This window comes from Coffea arabica, chromosome 8e (genome assembly GCF_036785885.1).
Source record: "Coffea arabica cultivar ET-39 chromosome 8e, Coffea Arabica ET-39 HiFi, whole genome shotgun sequence".
In the NCBI taxonomy this organism is placed as follows: domain Eukaryota; kingdom Viridiplantae; phylum Streptophyta; class Magnoliopsida; order Gentianales; family Rubiaceae; genus Coffea; species Coffea arabica.
Window position 1 is genome coordinate 1,430,776 of NC_092324.1, and position 18,413 is coordinate 1,449,188.

An 18,413-nucleotide genomic window follows, 5' to 3' on the forward strand; every position below is an offset into this window, starting at 1 on the left:
AAGTAAAGATACCCTATTTTTTGGTTATCAAACGTGTTGGATTATCAAACCATGTGCCCTTTACAATTACTTCATTTATCATGAGCACATCTTAAGAGAATATTTACAGCCGAGAGTTAGATGCATCTTAAGGGTAAGATCATCACGCAGAAAGGATTGGAGGAATGTATACGGATTTTGTCCCAAGAACACGAGCTTTGTGTTAGAAAGAATTCAAGTCCAGGTAGGTACAGTAATGACTCCCTTCAACTCTTTTTGGAAATAAAGTAGACAGTAACCCGTAGAATTTGTTCAATCTTTTCAACCCTGTTTGGAACCTTGGTTTTTAGCCAAGTTTGTATGATACTAATTTTTTAACAACTTTTGCTACAGAAACCCCAAAATCTTATCAAAGTTTGTAACCTACACACTTTAAAATATAAAAAACACAAAAAAAAACAAAAATCCCTTCCCTTTTTCTTCTTCTTCCTCCCCCACCTCAACCCACCATCACTTCGGTTGCCGGCCACCACCTCCGGCGCCGGTTTCGGCGCCGATCACCTCTTCCGGTGCCGATCTTTTTTTTTTTTTTTCCTTTCTCCCTCTCCCCTGCCATCCTCCCCCTTTGCCCGATTTTGATCCTCTCTCTTTTTTTTTTCTCCCTCTCCCTCTCTCCCACTCTTCCCCCACCACCCTTCCCCTTCCCCTCTGGCTGCGACCAGATCGCACCGAGGGAGGGTGAGGGTGGCAAGGGAAGGGGAGTAGAGGGGGAGAAGGAAAATTGCAAAAAATAAAAAAATAAAAAAATTCAGGTGTCAGTCTTCTTTTGCAGAGGCGGGCGAGGGAAGGGGGATGGGGAGAGGGGTGGCAGGGGAGGGAGAAGAGGGGTGGTAGGGGAGGGAGAGGGAGGGGTGACAGGCAGAGGGGTGGTGGGGGAGAGGGGAGGAAGTGGGTGGCGGATGAGGCAGAGGGGGGTGGTGGGCAGAGGGGGTGGCGGGGGAAAGGGGAAGAAATGGGTGGCGGAGAAGAGGGGTGGCAGGGGAGGGAGAGGGAGGAGTGGCGGGCAGGAGAGGGGAAGAGAAAAAAAGCAAAAAAAAAAAAAAAATTGCAGAAAGTTGTTGCTTCATTGGCAATTTCGACAAAGGGAACAGGGGAGGGGGAAGGGAGAAGAAGCGGGAATGGAGGAAGGAAAAGAAAAAGGAAAGAAAAAAAAGAAAAAAGAAAAAGAAAGAAAGAAAAGGAAAAGGAAAAAAAGTTTTTTCATCTCACAAGTTTTTCTACAACTTCTACAGTGATCTACAGTAAAGTTTTATACAAACACTCAAAAAACTTACCTTCCAAACGGGGCCACAATTACAGATGAGAGACCTTGATTTAACATTCAAAATTGAGACCCTGGAGATTCTGCATGAATTTGCACTAACTAGATGTTATTTGGACAGCTATTTTCCAAAGAAAAATTGTTACGTTTTCCGTGAACATATTTCCCAATCACCTTTTTACTTCACATATATCAAATCGTTACAGTAATTTTTCTACAAAAAATATAGAAAAATACAATCCAAACACAACCTAGTCTTTCATCTCTCTTTATCCATGGGTTATTATTTGCTCTTTTTTTTTTATCCTATTGTCCCACTATTTTCGAATAGGAATGCAAACAAGTCAAATTTAATTGAGCAGCTTGCTAACTTATTCGATCAAAGTTCGAGGTCGAACTTGCATTAACCAAATTCGAGCTCGAGTTTGAACAGTTTGAGGTGCTTGACCTGCTAAGCTTGGCACATATAATTTTTTATTTATTAGTATAAAATAACTAGTTTATCTCTTATTTAAAAGTATATAAAATATAATTTTTTAAAAAAAAATTCAATTAAATTCGATTAAAGTTGATCGGGCTCGAATTTAGTTTGATTGGACTCAATATTGCTCGAGTTAAATGTATTCAAACTCAAGCTTGAATCTAGATTTTTTAACTCGAGTCGGGTTTTAACATTGCATTAATCAAGTTTGACTCTGTTGGATTGCACGAAAGTTACTCTTGATGATATCGAAGGAAAAAAATCTGAAAAAAGTACGCTGTAATCTTTTTAAAAAATAAAAAGATCAAATCAACCTAAAACAAATGGCGGCTGCAGCTGATTTTATTTGAGGCTTGGTCTTCGACTTGTTTGCTTCAACCGTATAGGTTCTTCGTCTTCTCGTTCTTCTTCTAAACCCAAATTTCTATCTTTCGTCTTTATCTCGTGCTCGTTGAGGCATGAACAATTTAAAAAGGAATGGTTTTTCTGTCATCAACTTCAAAATTTTTTTTTTTTCAAATATCTTGTTTTGTTTTGGTGATTGCAGTTCAATATCAAGAATCCTACCACAGGGTGCCGGAAGAAGCTCGAAATTGACGATGACCAGAAATTGTACGCATACGCCTCATTTTTTCCTCCTGATTTTCATCTTTATTCATATTTTACTTCTGGGTTTTTCATATTTTTGTTGATTTCAATTGCGCTGAAATAATTGAGTTGTGCATTTGTTTTTAGTAATTTAGCTGAATGATGTATCGATTCTTTCTTAATGTTTGTGCTGTCATTTCTATATTGGATTTTATATATAAATTATTACACATGACATAAGGATTTCTGTGCTCTGTTTTGCTGTTTTTGTTGTTTTTTTTTTCTTTGTGAGGAATATCTCTCCTGGGTTTGGAATAATGGTGTCATTACATCTTTGATTGGGTTGCTGTAAAATCTAACCGATGTGAACCTCAACATTTAATTAATGTGAGCTCTATATTGTTTGGGTAGGGCATTAGCAGCTTAGTGGATTTGCGTTTTAGAAAAGTATCTGACGGAGAAAGTTGTTGACTTGGGGAAGAAGAAGCGCAATAGAGAGAGGAGAGATGAGTAAACTGAAATCGTCGAGCTCTGAATTGGATTTGGATCGACCAAATATCGAAGACTATCTGCCCTCCGGATCCATCCAGGAACCTCACGGCAAACTTTGCCTGTATTCTCCTACTTATTTCTTCTCTTTCCCTGTTTTCATTTTTTATATACTATAAAACAGCTTTGTACTAGGTAAGGTTGGCGTTGAGAATTCTAAACTGGACTTTGCCTTTTTTTTTTTTTTTTTTTGCAGGCGTGATTTGCTCGATATATCACCTACCCTCACTGAGGCTGCTGGTGCCATTGTTGATGTAAACTCCTTTCTCCTCAATCTTCATTTTTATTCTTTACTTTTATCCCCCTTTTTTTTGCTTGTATTTCTTCTCTCACCGATGCCATTCTAAATTTGTTATTCTCTCTCTAAGTAGTACTATATTGTTAAAATAAATAATGGCATTTGTTGCTGTTCTTTTTTTGGTCCTTGCCTTTTTGTTCTGAAACCAGGTTGGCCACATTTTCACTAGAGTCACAGTTATAGGATACCAATCCTTATCCTTGCAGAAACTCTCTCTCTCTCTTTTTCTGAGCACTTGAAAGTTTTGGTTTCACTTCTGCTGTTTTCAAAACTCAAGTTGGGGGAAACAATTGTGGTTAATCAACTAGCCATGCACTTAACAAGCTTCTCTTCCAGAATTTAGATCATCACACTATTTAATGGACTCTTCTGATATTGTATCACACCAAACTAACATTATGCACAAGATTATCACATGTAAATTGTTCCCCAATATTCCATTGAATTTTTTTGATGTTCACAAAACATGTTCTTTCATTATTTCCAGTGTCGACCTTATTCAATATCAATATCATTTATTGGCCAATTCTTTGTGTATCACAGGATTCCTTCACACGATGTTTCAAGTCAATTCCTCCAGAACCATGGAACTGGAATATATATCTCTTTCCTTTATGGTGCATGGGTGTCCTTGTTAGATACTTAGTTCTTTTCCCATTAAGGTTAGTTTTTACTTTTTCTTTTTGGGGCTTGTTTGACTTTTCCCTGTCAAGCCAAAAAGAGGGACAAACATGGAATGTACAAGTAACTAATAGAAGTTTCCCAGAAGATCTTCCCCTTGTTTTGCAGTGCTATTATACTAAGTTGGAGGGTTTAATCTTGCTTGTTCACCGTGCAGAATTTATTGCTTAAGTATGTGCTGTGATAGTTGATCAGTTGGAGCCAATCCAGCTTGAAGAAACAAATAGTTTCACCATGTTTGTACTACTAGATATGCTTTCATCATGTTTTAGCCAACTTTTACTTCCCCTGCTTAAATTCAAGAGAGCAACATCCATGTATGTGGTAAAACTATTTCATTCTTTGCATTTTTTCTCCCTGACAAAGAGGTTCCAGTGCAACTGGGGTGATACTTTTGAAGGTTGGGGGTGGTGGTGGTACAAGATGAGTTAAGCTACCATTTACTCCTTTGAAAGTGCCAGCTGTATGCGGAGCTCATTAATCCTCTCGTACAGTCAAATGGAGTTTTACCTGGTCGATGCCATTTTAATGAGCTTCAATATATTATTTAGCTATTGGAATTCATGATTTTCCAGTGCTTAGGCTAAGGGATTTTGAGAACGAGTTAGTTTTTAGACATTATCACTGGAGATGTTCCTTGACCTTTTAATGCTTCTTAATTTCATCGCAGGGTTATCGTATTGACGGTAGGATGGATAATATTTCTCTCTTGCTATATTCCAGTGCATTTTCTATTGAAAGGGCATGACAAGTTGAGGAAAAAACTAGAGGTAGGATTACTTTATACTCTTTCAGATCTTTTCATGCAGCTTTCTCTCTGTTATATGGTCTGGTAACAGTGAGCAATTTTTTTTTTTTTTTTTTTGTAGTTGTTCTATTTTCTCACTTTTAATGTAGACTTAGAAAATTGTGCAAGCCTAACTTGAATTGTTTAATTTGGTTTAGAGTGTCTGCACAGCACCTGTGAACTTAGGAAACTTGAATATAGTGGTGTTATTAGCAACACTCTGATGATAGCATGCAGGTCTCCTCTTTGTTTGCTCCTGTAGAGGAAGATAAATATTTTATGTGTGGCTTCTCACTTTTTTTTTTTTTTGGGTTTTCCCTCTTAAATTTTCCAAGAGGTGTCTTGTGGAATTGATTTGCAGTTTCTTTGTGGCATCATGGACTGGGGTTGTCAAGTATCATGGTCCACGTCCCAGCATCCGGCCTAAGCAAGTATGGTGTTGATTCGTTAGATGCATTGGAGTACTTCCTGCTCTAGTCCAAATGAAACCTATTTTCCCAACAGAATTTGCACTGAAGATCATTTAAATGGTTGGAACAGGTATTTGTGGCAAATCATACGTCAATGATTGATTTCATTATTCTGGAGCAGATGACTGCATTTGCAGTAATTATGCAGAAGCATCCAGGGTGGGTTGGTAAGTGGCTTTAATTGGTTTGTGATCTTCACACTGCTGTTGGAGAGCTTTTACAATATTCTTAGCCCTGAGATTTATTTCCTTTGCATGGAACGCACCTGTCCATAAAAATTGAGAAGTCTTTATGGTAACTTGTGATAATCCCAAATTTCATGTTCAGTTTTACTGATTTTATGGACAGACCTTTTTCAAAATCTTTCTTTATTTACAAGTAATTATTGAGTTCAAAAGCTTTTACAAATTTTGTTAGGTATCTAGTTTTCGAAATGAATGTTGAGCTGGAACTGATGTCTTGAGTAAGAAAGGTGTGCGATAGTTCCTTGCACATATTCGAGGTCAAAACAGTTTGTATTTGTAAGATAATGATTTTTGGCTTTGGAGTTTACCTGTTTTTCACCTTTGGTGAGAGAAAAATGTTGTAGGATGTGTCAGAATGGAGCAAATAGTAATATGTTTTTGTGTCCCTTGAGCAAAAGAATCGAAATGAAACAATTTTGCCATTGTCCTGATTCAGGCCATTTCTGGGCATCATGGGTTGGCTTGCTGTGTGCTGTCCTGTATTACAGTTTGCTTGCAATCTTGCAAGCATTTTTTCTCCTGCTTCAAACATATTTAAACTAATGGGCCTGGAAACAGTGGCCGATTTAAAATTAATGAATGGAGATGTACCTTCTTTTCTTCAGGAGATGCTACCTTTTAGTTTGAATATGCTTGTAAAATTTAGTGATACAAAGGTAGTCTTTTGCAGCAGTGGAAGATGATTGAGGGGAAAAAAATCACAGAAACTAAATTTATGTTATTCTCCAGTATCTAGGGTTGGGTGGTATCAAGTAGTTTTAGAATATATGATATATTTGCAGGGTTATTGCAAAGCACTATTTTGGAAAGTGTTGGATCTATCTGGTTCAATCGTTCTGAGGCTAAGGACCGTGAAATCGTTGCGAGAAGGTATATATTACTGAAAAGACTATTCTGCCTCCTCTTTTCGGATTAGCTATTGTAGCTTCAATTCTGGATTTTCAGGCTAAGAGAACATATTGAGGGGGCAGACAACAATCCTCTTCTTATATTTCCTGAAGGAACATGTGTAAATAATCATTACACTGTTATGTTCAAGAAGGTAATTGTTGTCTATATATAACAGTTGTATCTGCTGAAGAACTTGGAAAGCGCTGAAAATATATTTTTACGTTTCTCTCATTGATCCTTTTGACAACCGTAGTCAAACTGAAATTCTCCTTGGTCGGTAGTTAAAATTTTTTTTTTTTTTTGGGGAGGGGTTCTTTAGCTGTTGGGTCCTGCTTCTATGTCAGCTTAGCAATGATCTTTTGAGATTTCAGTTCTGGAAAAGCTTGGAACTTCTTGTATTTTTCTCTTTTTTCCCTCCTGAATTCGCCATCTTTTTCCTGTTTTTTGGTGAATCCTAACCACATTTCAACAAGTTCTTCTAGTTCACTAAGTTGATGCTTATATAATCTCTTTTCTGATGGTTAGGGTGCTTTTGAACTTGGCTGCACTGTTTGCCCAGTTGCAATTAAGTACAACAAAGTATTTGTTGATGCCTTTTGGAATAGTAGAAAGTAAGATTTTTGTATCCTGTCTCAACCTCGGCTTTCCATATTACTGTTGATGTTGAATGAGATTCTGCTTTCCTATTGCAATGCTTTCTGTATAGCACTTCTCTTTAGATTATTAAGCAGTGATCATGTATTTAAACTGCATAAACATCTGCCTAGTAGTGAACTGCAAATCACTTTGCCTTACTTTAGTAGCATGTTTCTTGTTGTCAGGCAATCCTTCACAATGCACCTGTTGCAGCTAATGACATCATGGGCTGTTGTTTGTGATGTATGGTACCTGGAGCCCCAAAATCTGAAACCTGGAGAAACACCTATTGAATTTGCAGAAAGGTAGGTGGTTTCCTTGAATAGTGATGGTTAAACAACATTGCTGATTTGGTTTGCTGTTGTGTTTTACTGGAGGCACATAGTATTACTATGTTGGAGCTATCCTTTTGATAGAAACAGGCTTCCTTATGAGCCCAATTTCCATTGGTAGGGTGAGGGACATTATTTCTGTTCGAGCAGGCCTTAAAAAGGTCCCATGGGATGGATATTTGAAATATTCTCGTCCTAGCCCTAAGCACCGTGAGCGAAAGTAAGTTACTCAGTTGTGTTATTGGTTTCTTAAAATACTGTCTCCAGAACTGCTTTGACTAAGAAGATGGTGCGCTAAATTCTCTAGTTGACCTTTGTGAGTCAATTTGTTGTTTCTGAGCACAAGTTTTGTTCTTCTCATCTTATCATGCATTCTGTCAATTGCAGGCAACAAGGCTTTGCAGAATCAGTTTTGCGCCACCTTGAGGAGATATAGAAGTATGATCCACACGGTTTTCTTCGGCATGTGTAAGAAGTTGGATTGTAGGAATCAGAGGTTAAATGTTGATATGAGGCTCATTTCACTTTTTGGAATAGTTTATTTGGATGACATGCACTAAAACCTTAACTGGTGGCTTCTAATGCATGTTTATGTTTCGGTTGACTGCAAACAGTTTTGGGAGAAGACTGTAATCTTCATTTGCAGCACGGGCCATAATAGACTAGATTCATTACCTCTTTCTTCAATGTTCTTTTGTTCCTCCCAGTCATGGTTTTGCCTGTCACACGGTGTTGCTTGTTATGGTGGGATAAATTTGTGCGTTAATGTGCCTGGCAGAGGTGGAATGAATTATAAGTAAGGAGGAGAGAAGGGAAAAAAAATGGACTGTAGCTTTGTCCCTGGAGTTGTTTAATGTCTAGTCATGGAGAGTCTGGAGACTAATAGGGCAGAAGTTTGTAGTGGAAAATTAGGAGGAAGGAAAAAATGGAGACAGTGAACCGGCCAAGAACTTACTTGGGAGCATGATTGGCGGTAAAACTAGATCCAATGCGGATTCTTTGGAATGGGTGAAAGATGTGTATTGTGCCAAGGCTCTTTCTTCTTCTGGTGTTGTTGCTTGGCATGGGTGTTATACATTTGTTCATCCAGGTTAATTGCTAAATCCATTCCTGGACTGTATTCTGAGAACATCAGGAGCAGAAATCTTATGGCTAATACTCAAAAATTTATCTTATTTTACCTACGGGGGCTATTCCTGGCTTTGCTGACTGACCAGTGCAAGGCGTCCCACATACCTTAGAACTCCTTGTGCTGGTTGGGGGTTTTCAAGAACTTTAAGAAATTGATCAAGAATCGAACGTTGGCGAGAAAGATTTGCATATCAATTGGTCTTTAAAAAGAAAAAAAGAAGAATAAGAATTCGATGGATCTCATAACTAATTATTCACAGCCAATTTGGTATGTATCAGTAGTAGTATTGGCACAAGAGCAAGCAGCTTTAATCATGGGCTATTCACAGTTACATTTATCAGTAACACATCAAGTATGATTAGTACGAATATTTACAGCCAAGAGTTAGATGCATGCTAGGAATAAGAACATCAAGTAGTAAGGATTGGAGGAAGGTAATCAGATTTTGTCCCAAGAACACGGGCTTTGGTGTCAGGAAAGAAATCAAGTCCAGGTAGTGCAGTAATGATTCCATCCCTTGAAACATTCACAGGATACCTCAGAAGCCGGACCGAGAGGTCCTCATTATCAGGAAATGTATCACTCGAGTAGAGCTCCCAACTTCTCTCTGCAAGTAAATTCACTTGCCTGACACATTCCAATGTCCCTGGATGATAAAACACGTAATCATGTACATCAAGATGTTCCAACCACAGGGCCATTCTGAATTGAAATATGCTGCCCTTTGCTGGTTCTGCATTTGAAAGATGATGAGGCTGATACCCTCCCATTGCAATCTCTGTATCTCTTGCTCCATCCATCGACCTCTGATTGATGTTTGCAGACCCCACGATTATGTATTCATCATCCACTGTTGGAGATTTATCCCAAATGAGAACCGGAAGAAATCCAACAAAAACAAGCACTATAAATATTCCAGTCAAAAGTTGGAAGTAAGAAAAAGGACGTGTGTGCCAACTGAGTGAATTTGCTTCAATTACCTATCATGGTTTTGGCATGAACATAGATCATGAAGCGCCTAGATTTTTGAGCTCTGGCATAATCAGTGTCAGGATTGGGGGTTTCTGGAGGCACATATTCTCCAGCCTCTCGGGACTCCCGATTGCCAAGGCAGAAGAACGTTAGGTAGTCTCTAAGGTCTACATCATCCCCCTCACCCTTAGCTTGGAGTGCTCGAGCAATATCTTTATACATCATCTCCATTGTCCTCCTTTGCCAATCTAGTATCGCCTGGACAGATGCACTCTCTGGAATCCCTTCTGGCCACATAGGAATTACAACGTAGACTGTGAATTTCTCCCCTGCTTCTATCTTGCTCACGATCTTCAGTGAGAGCTCTTTGGGAATGAGGTGCAATGCGTTGATGTCCGGAACCTGTATATCATTCCCTTCCCAACCATACGAGCTTCCCAAGAAGTACTGATTTTCGATGTAAATGAAATTCTTTGCGCGACGGATAGCATGAATGTAAGCATCCTGAATGCTTCTGTCTATAATGTGGTCCTTCCCACTAACAAGTCCTACTTGAGCTGCCTCCGCAGGATCTTCAGGGAAGCCATAAGCAGCACCACCATCAATCGAGCGAAAAACTTGAACATTCCATGTTTCGTGATCTTCCGACTTGGTCACTGGTGATGGGGGGATGGCAAATCTATAAAGCTCATTAAGGGAGAACAGATACTTGTTTCCGACTTGCCTCTGCCATCGCTGTTCGAAATTGTACAGTACATCCCAAGCTGCAGGTCCTTCCAGCTTGCAGTGAACGTCATGCCATGGCTCCCTGGGGCCACCTTTCCTGATATTGGAGTCTGGAAAATTGGGTTGATGAAAATCATCATGATGGGCAGTATTTAGAGAGCTGAACAAGGGATGAGTTATCGTATCATATCTCCCGTCACAGAGATCAATTCCGCCAAGAAAACTCACAATTCTCCTCTTCGGCTCGCCCCCCGATCCTGGAATTTCAGAGTCCACTATTACTGTCTTTTGGTGATGGGTAAACATGGTGGAAACCTCAAATCCCTGGATTATGCTGTTCCCATCATCAGGATTTCTAGGACAAAGAACACAATGAACATTCGTGTCACGAAAGAAATCACCCGTTTCTTGATCATGTGTTGCCATCAGACCATCCCTCTTAAGAGTCTCAACTGAAGTTCTGTCATCCCAAACAAGCAACAGGACCCTCACACCTTCATTTGCCTTCTTCTTTAGCAGCTCGCCAAGAGTAATATCTCCCCCTGGCTTAGGCCTATTTGGATCCCTTATCAAGGTGATCTGAGTATAAACAGACCATCCTGTCATATAAATCAAGTGTTTTGCATTGTTGATGGCATCAAATATATCCTCCCAACACCTCTGAGGCTCGTATCTTAATTTGGATTCGAGGTAATTCGAAAAGCCAGTGTCGGGCATATGAGCATCTTGGTAGAGGGTAACATGGCAACCTTGTCTTTCCTTGAAGAAAGTACGGGGAACCCCTTTAAATGCTAGACTACCTCCGATTCCTCGAGACCAATTGGGATCCTGATTTACGCTGAAAAATTGCAGCTTCACATGAATTTTTGGTCCACCTTGTATTGGGATGCCATCTTCATCCAAAATCTGGAGCCATCTGTCAACTATGAATCCATTTATGATCTCCTCGACGGGCAAATAAGCTCTTCCAATTAGTGTTGCTCCAACAGCATTGTCATCTTTTACAGTGAAAATGACATTAGAGACCATATGGGCACAACATATTCGAAAGCCTTCGTACCAACGAGGATTGGAAAGCTGTTTTTCTATCATTCTGGTTCGTCCAACTCGAGCCCTTTCTAAATCAATGGTAGCATATAGTCTCGAACCAACAATCTGCTAATTCATGTAAATATGTCACCAAATGCTCACCGGAATAACAAGATCAACACAAAATGTGTTAAAAACAGGATTACAATTAATTACCTCTGGCCGGCATAAGACAGCTCTCTTAACTCGGGCACAAAATCCTCTTGCCATTTTCCCGGGGCCGCTAGTCTTCCACGAAAATAGTTTCCGAGCAGAAAAGGGAAAGGGAAAAAAAAAAAAGAGAAATATATAATTGGTAATGCAATTGTAATCTTTGACCATCATCTTCATGGTCACCAATAGAGATGTATATGTTTCAGGACTAAGGCCCCTAACGTTAATGATTTATGACAGTAAAATATCAGCTATCTTGCCAGTTGACATGCAAAAAATCTACCTTTGTTGTACAAAGCTCCAAAGATTAACATCAGATGGCATAAAACGAGGATTGAAGGCTAAGTTTATAGTTAGGCCATAGTTCCAATTTGGAGAAATTAGGATTTTTTGAACGAGAACAAAAACTTATGCTGCAATGATATTCATAAAACTTACTGAATAATTTTACCAAATCAAACTTTGTGGGATGCAGTTGTCTAAAATTACATGCTGGCTTTGAAGCTGATCAATCCACAATGCACGCGTTTAAGTTTTTAAGCACATGCAAAAGTGAATTCTCTAAGAATGAAACCCGTAAACTTATATACTTCGTAGATTCTTTTTCTCTTTAATCTTTTTGGGAGTGACAATTTGGCTATTCTAGCATAACAAGTATCCTATCAACCGTTGACATGATGAACAGGATGATATGTTTCCTTCAATTCTTTTCATTCTAGTAATAGAAATAGATTTTCCTCATAAATAAATGTTCAACTGACTACAATTTCAACGAGAAAGAACTCGTTGAACAATAACATGGGGCGATTCTACGATCCCTTTTATGTATCATACCTTCCAAATTAAATTTATAGTTGGATAATGAAAAAGCATCATTCACCCTTAGATTATAAAAAAAAATTAAGTATTTAAAATTCAAGCAATTACCTAATAAAAGTTAAGAAAATGATACTCTAAAGGTATCACAAAATTTTCCTAAATAATATTATGATAGTGGTCAAGTATATCAACTAATTAGTAATTGCTGAAGCTCTCTAAGATAACATTTGGCTATACCAAGATTAATTTACTTTAGCTTTTTGAGTTTCCTAAATAATTGACTTCATAAGGTCTGTTTCAAGAAATGAAAGCAAAATGTTTGTGCTTAAAAGAATTTGAAAGCAAAAGCTTGCGTGGAGTTGCCGCTTCATGGTACTTGAAACCCTTAGACATAATCCTTTTAAGTTGACATTATGCAAAAGAAAAATTCTCGAAATGAATTTCTATTTTGAAAGAAATGAATCGGAATTAATCTGTTTTAAACAAGGGCAAGGAAACCTAAACGAAGTCTTAGGTCTTGTTTAATAATCCAATTTAGCACTTAATGGGTTCAAATTTTAACATGTTTCAACGTGTTTGATGATCAAAAACAAAACGTGTTCACTAATGAAGTGGCTTTAAATTGCTTAGACAAAATTTACTCAAAACAACAAGTGATAAACTGTTCACTTATCACTTAATATAGAATATGTTCATTTCAGTAAATTTAACAAATTTCAGATTTTAATTTTATCAGAAGCACCCTTAGTTGACAATTGTAATATTTTCTTGAACATGATCTCCATCTTATGTTATTCTCACAATATAATTTAGTTCAAAATGTAAAGGGTAAGAAAGGTAATTCATCTAAAATGTACACTCCAAATGTTAGGAGTGATTCATAAAAATAGGAGCGACAAGTCTTCTTACTTCTGAGGCTGGGATTGAATTTCCATTTCATATGTGCAAGCTCATAAGTAAAATTTTGGCCCTATTCGCTCAAAAAAGAAAAATTAAAGAACTTCGCTCAAAAGCAAGAAACATAGACACCGAAACCATATCCAGTAGACATCTCTGTATGGACTATTTATTACCAAGGAAACCAAAAAAGATATATGGCAAGAATGATTTGACAACAGAATACATGCCTTTCCCTAGAAACAACAACATACTAATGAAACTCTGCAATTTGCGAACAGGAAGACAGGAAGGGGAAGGAGAAAAACACCACAAGAAACAAGCAATAAAAGTCAGGGTCTGGCATGCATATTAGTGGCAGTTTTGTCAAGATAGAGAGTACATACTTTGCCGCAGAAATTAAAACCCCATCCAGTTTGCAGTCTGTCAATCTCAAATATCGTAGCTTGAAGAGTTCCATGAAGCAGTTTTGAAGGCATCTTAATTGATTTCTCCTAAGCCCATGAAAGAAAATTCATCAAAAGCGCATAAAAAATGTCAAAATTAGGATATTCAAACATGTCATATGATCACAGCTGTAAATTGTTTACCTAATTACTGTAACTTCTTGAATTAGTTGGTTGTGTATGTATATATGCGATGGCAAAGTAAATTTAGAACTAGCCTTGAAGAGGGATTTCAATAAGTTGGGGGGGGGGGGGGGGGGGGGAGAGATTTCTTGAGGACTAAAAGAATCAAACTTGACAAAGTTCACGTTGTACTATCATGATTTCATATGCAGTCGAAAGAATAGGAGAAATCACACGCTTAAAGTTGAAGAAAGAAATATCCTTTGCGTTGTGTAATCCTCAAAATTTCACAGCGTGATGCCTACAAATGCTTAGAAAACGCATGTATTTGCCTGGTACATGCAAACAATAGATCGCGTAGGTGTATTATAAAATGCAATACCTATTAGAGAGTCTTTAGGTGGCTTCAACTTGTGAAAATTGCAAGATATCTGAGGAGGATGAGCATGGAAGAGAACGGAAGATCCATCCATATGAAGTATATGTAATTAACAAAACAATTTCCGAATAGATTCCAAGAAAGAAGGGCAAAGCCATATATGATATGATATATCAATTCTTGGACGTCAATTTGGTTCGCATAATGTCACAAAACGAAGGAGTACAATAACAAGATGGAGTTGCTCTTCTTAACATAATATAATAGCAGCCAACGACATTTAGATGGAATGGACATAAAGAGGGTGTACCAATATATTTGGTGATGATGATTGATATTAGATGCCTGTCCTCCTGTTGCAGCAATTGTTGATTCCTCAAGGAAATTAATAGTTTGATCAATGGACTACGAACGAACTCTAAACTAACAACCATCATGGCAAGCACAAGAAAGAAGCCCGTCATGATTAATAAAACGAAGTCGAATGAATTCCAGACCATCAATTACTAGCTTTTTTGCTTTCTAGCCACTTGTATACTTTTTTCATAGTCTGAAAGCACAAATGTTCTTGTTGTACATAAACGTATAACCAGATGTCAAATCCAGAAGATGATAATATCTCTCATTCCCATTTTCCACTGCTTCATGAATATAGGATGACACATAACTCAGATAAAGAAAACAGGATTTTGGCTAAATTGTGAGTGACACATAATTTGCATTCATCATCTGTTGGAGGTGCAGAAAATTACTCCTATGTACACCATAAGCATGGTTTTGTGGCCTTGAGATTTCAGGACTCGGTCAGTAATAATTAGCACCATTATCAGGTAAGGGTTTTTAAATTTCGAAACCTTTAAGCAATAGATAGAAATGGCAAAGCCGATCAAATGTCTTGACCCTAATTAGGGATGGCAGGGGGCCGGAGTAATGGGGCCGGGGATAGGGTGGGGGGTGCAGGGACGGGGGAATTTTTCTCCCCCCGTTTTGAATGGGCCGGGGACGATACCCTCGCCCCATCCCTGCTTCAATTTATTAATATAAATAAATGTAATATATTATATAATCTAATAATAATAAATTTAGAATATTTGGCAACTAAACATAATCTTTATCCCATTTCTATCCAAATTTCTAGTTGATATTTGGTACAAACATGTTACGCATTCTAAGAATATATTATGTATACAATCCAATTGAGTTTCTTAATTTTCTTGGTATTTTATTTCAACACTTTTCTTGTTTCATTTTTCTTTTTTCACCTTTTTCAGCTCCATATTTTATTTTATTCTTTGAATTTAACTTTGATCTATTGAATAAAGATTTCTAAAAAAAAAATATCAAATTATCACTTGTGGACACCCGCAGAGGAAGTGGGGGGGGGGGTGAGAGAGTTTTTTGGCAATGGGGCGAGGGACAGGGGGAGGGATCCCCCATCCAAAACCCGCCCTGTTGCCATCCCTAACTCTAGTGGGACCGTTCACACCCTTTTCTCCTTTTTTTTCCCCTCTCTTTACTGCTAGCTTGGGAGGCATTGATTAATTAGGTCTTTACAGAATCCCAAATTAAGACGATGTTGCAAATTAAAATTGGTAATGCAATCATTCCGAGTGACCTGTGTAGACGGAGTGAGATGATTTCTTACGACTGTTATCTGTTGACCCATGCTCTGCTGCTGCCTGGCGGTAGTCAAAGGGTTTTGACATATTTCTCCACTTATCCCAACAAACTATACGGTTGGCCGGGATAACATCATCATACTATAGCCAGTTTGCGTGGCATGTTCATATCAGGTGCCTCTCCAGTTGAATTTCTGTCCAGTTGCGTAAACTAGTACAATTATTGGTGCAACAATCGTGAGTTTTACGTTCACTTAGTACGAAAAAAATCATAGATGCAGTACATGATTGGAATTGGAGAGGCCCTGTTTCTGGAAGTGTTCAGGAATGGGTGAGTTTTGTTGATTTGTTGGTTGATCCCTGAGTGAACAGGATTCAGGGGAGGAGGAGGAGGAGGTATGAAATCATCCGAAGTCAATGCCGCACGACTCAAATTTGCCATTTTTTTTACGAGTACGACTCTAATTCCACAGCCAGTAGTAAATTTCCCTGCGGGAAAGTCTCAAGATACGTTTGAGGTTTGACCATATCGGCTTCAGAAAGATTGGACGTACGTGTCATAACTCATCGTATTAAAATAAAAGCATCTGAGTTAGTAGAGCAGTAGTAAATGTCATCCTGGTTTTGAGTGAGTGCTTTTGACCAAAGTAGTTTCACTTTCATTTTACAGCTGATGCCAAGAAATGCAGGCCAAAGAATACAGCTATGCACAATTTGTCCTTTTCATCATGCTTACTGCTTAGAGATGATGCATTTACTCTCGAGTAGATACGAAGCACTTATATAAGGTCTAGTAGTCCTGGACCTGGTACTTCTACTTTCACTCCCCACAGAGAAAGAAAGAGAGAAAGAAAGCAGGGAAGAAGAACTAGTACACACTGCTAGGGTGTGTGCAGGTGAAGCTTTAATTGCAGTTTCCTAAAGCGATTGGACTTTGGTCCGTCCATCCTTCCATTACCACCGACAACTACATATGATCCAGAGGTACTGCACTCCAGACTCCTTCCATTACCCCTCTCTTATTAACTCTGCTCACCATCTCCATCTATCTGTCTCTCTCTCTCTCACACACACTCACACACACATCTTTTCTTGATTTGCTCTCTCTGCAACTCTCACATTATAATCTTCTCTCTCGTTTATCTGTCTAAATAATAGGACAACAACCAACATGGTACCCTCCAGGAAATTCAGAGGTGTCAGGCAACGCCAGTGGGGATCTTGGGTGTCAGAAATCCGCCACCCTTTATTGTAAGCCTTACTAGTATGTATATAGTACTATATGCATAGAATCCCTCCGAACACATGTACGACTTGTATCTCACAATATTCCTTTCTTTAATCTCTTACAAGAGATTTGGTCTGAAGCAGTATTTGTACTTGCTTCGTCAGCCTTGCATTCTGCAATTTGGCATTTCACAATCTCGAAACCATTGGAAGAAATGTGACCAAAAAAAAAAAAAAAAAAGGGCTAACGCTTCTTATGCATCAAGATCTTGTTCAAGAATTTCACAATTCTTCTTTTTGTTTTTTCTTAAGAAACTGCTCCATGAATTCTGCTTTTTTTTTTTTTTTCTGTTTGTTTGTGCAGGAAGAAAAGAATATGGCTAGGGACATTTGAGACAGCAGAGGCAGCAGCGAGAGCCTATGATCAAGCAGCCATATTGATGAATGGCCAAAATGCCAAAACCAATTTCCCGGTGGTGAAGGAGAATCCAAACGAGCCGTCCCGAAAAACCAGTACTGATCATCAAGATTCCCCTCCCTTAAGCTTAACAGCTCCACCTGCGGAGTCCCTCTCCGAAATCCTGAGTGCAAAACTGAAGAAATGCTGCAAGGATCCAGCACCTTCGCTCACTTGTCTGAGGCTTGACAATTCCCAGATTGGGGTGTGGCAGAAGAGGACAGGTCGTCATTCCGGCTCCAATTGGGTACTGAAAGTTGAGCTTGGGAAAAACAAAGATCACCAAAATTCAACCCAACAAGCCTCATTATGCTCCTCTTCTTCCACCACAACCGCCACCACCACTTCTTCATCATCAGGATCATCCACGACTTCTTCTGGTACTGCTGCTATTGATCAACATGAAACTGGAGTTGGGATGGATGAAGAGAATAGAGTGGCGATGCAGATGGTGGAAGAACTGCTCAACTGGAATTGTCCACCACCGTATCTCACCAATCCTTAAAAGGCCGTTATTAGCAGATGATAATATTATATAAGCTACTATTAGCAATAATTAATACAAGTAGTTTTCATTGTATTTTGCTGCTCTTGAATTGACTACAAAACTTCAGGGATGCTGCCTAAATTTGTTTCTAAATCCTTTTCTTAAGGTAGCATCTTCTTGAATAGGACATTACCGTAACAGAAGTAGTGATTAAAATCTTCCTGTAATGTCGTAAGTATTTGCTGATGTAAATATTATATATATATATATATTTGCAAATACAATTAATCAGAATATATGCATCGATCTTTAGCTGATGATGATGTCGACTTCTTGTTAATTAATGCTGGTAATAATAATATGCATGTTCTGATACAAATGTGGTACGTACGTTTAGACGAAACTTCCTTTACAACTGTCAATTGCCTTCCCAAGTCCATATCGCATTCAATGCCAATTACTACTGCTTAAGCTCAGCCTTCATCATCCTGTTCACTGTTAACTGTTAAGAGAAGAATCATCAGAAGCTTTTCATTTCTTTATCATAACAGGATTATTCTTTTCTTTTCTTTTCTTTTCTTTACTTTTTACTCGGTCCAATGAAATTGAATTTTCAAGTCATAGATTGC

The 18,413-nt window shown here is 38.4% G+C and overlaps 3 protein-coding genes across 8 annotated transcripts; 2 read left to right on the forward strand and 1 right to left on the reverse strand.

Moving 5' to 3' along the window:
* The first annotated feature begins 73 nt into the window (after positions 1–73).
* LOC113703640 (glycerol-3-phosphate acyltransferase 9-like) lies at positions 74–7,945 on the forward strand. 5 transcript variants are annotated; one of them, XM_072062207.1, is made up of 14 exons: positions 74–223; positions 2,329–2,393; positions 2,792–2,982; positions 3,115–3,172; positions 3,760–3,878; positions 4,568–4,667; positions 5,020–5,115; positions 5,225–5,321; positions 6,182–6,269; positions 6,345–6,441; positions 6,816–6,901; positions 7,112–7,231; positions 7,380–7,478; positions 7,646–7,945. In XM_072062207.1, exons 3-14 carry the CDS (start codon positions 2,876–2,878, stop codon positions 7,692–7,694), a joined length of 1,116 nt encoding a protein of 371 aa, XP_071918308.1. In that variant the 5' UTR covers positions 74–223; positions 2,329–2,393; positions 2,792–2,875; the 3' UTR covers positions 7,695–7,945. The 5 variants fall into 5 exon arrangements, with proteins under 5 accessions (XP_071918308.1, XP_027080874.1, XP_071918306.1 ...); XM_027225073.2 differs by having other exon boundaries at positions 75–223; positions 2,781–2,982; XM_072062205.1 differs by having other exon boundaries at positions 86–227; positions 2,781–2,982.
* Positions 7,946–8,676: 731 nt separating this feature from the next.
* LOC113703639 (phospholipase D alpha 1-like) lies at positions 8,677–13,734 on the reverse strand. Of its 2 annotated transcripts, XM_072062204.1 has the most exons (5): positions 13,637–13,734; positions 13,433–13,540; positions 11,334–11,405; positions 9,371–11,243; positions 8,677–9,240 (listed from the first exon to the last, which is right to left on the reverse strand). In XM_072062204.1, exons 2-5 carry the CDS (start codon positions 13,523–13,525, stop codon positions 8,801–8,803), a joined length of 2,478 nt encoding a protein of 825 aa, XP_071918305.1. In that variant the 5' UTR covers positions 13,526–13,540; positions 13,637–13,734; the 3' UTR covers positions 8,677–8,800. The 2 variants fall into 2 exon arrangements, with proteins under 2 accessions (XP_071918305.1, XP_071918304.1); XM_072062203.1 differs by lacking the exons at positions 13,433–13,540; positions 13,637–13,734 and having other exon boundaries at positions 11,334–12,180.
* Positions 13,735–16,397: 2,663 nt separating this feature from the next.
* On the forward strand, positions 16,398–18,104 carry LOC113702960 (ethylene-responsive transcription factor SHINE 2-like). Its single transcript, XM_027224148.2, has 3 exons — positions 16,398–16,597; positions 16,772–16,864; positions 17,205–18,104. Exons 1-3 carry the CDS (start codon positions 16,587–16,589, stop codon positions 17,800–17,802), a joined length of 702 nt encoding a protein of 233 aa, XP_027079949.1. The 5' UTR covers positions 16,398–16,586; the 3' UTR covers positions 17,803–18,104.
* The last annotated feature ends 309 nt before the right edge of the window (positions 18,105–18,413 follow it).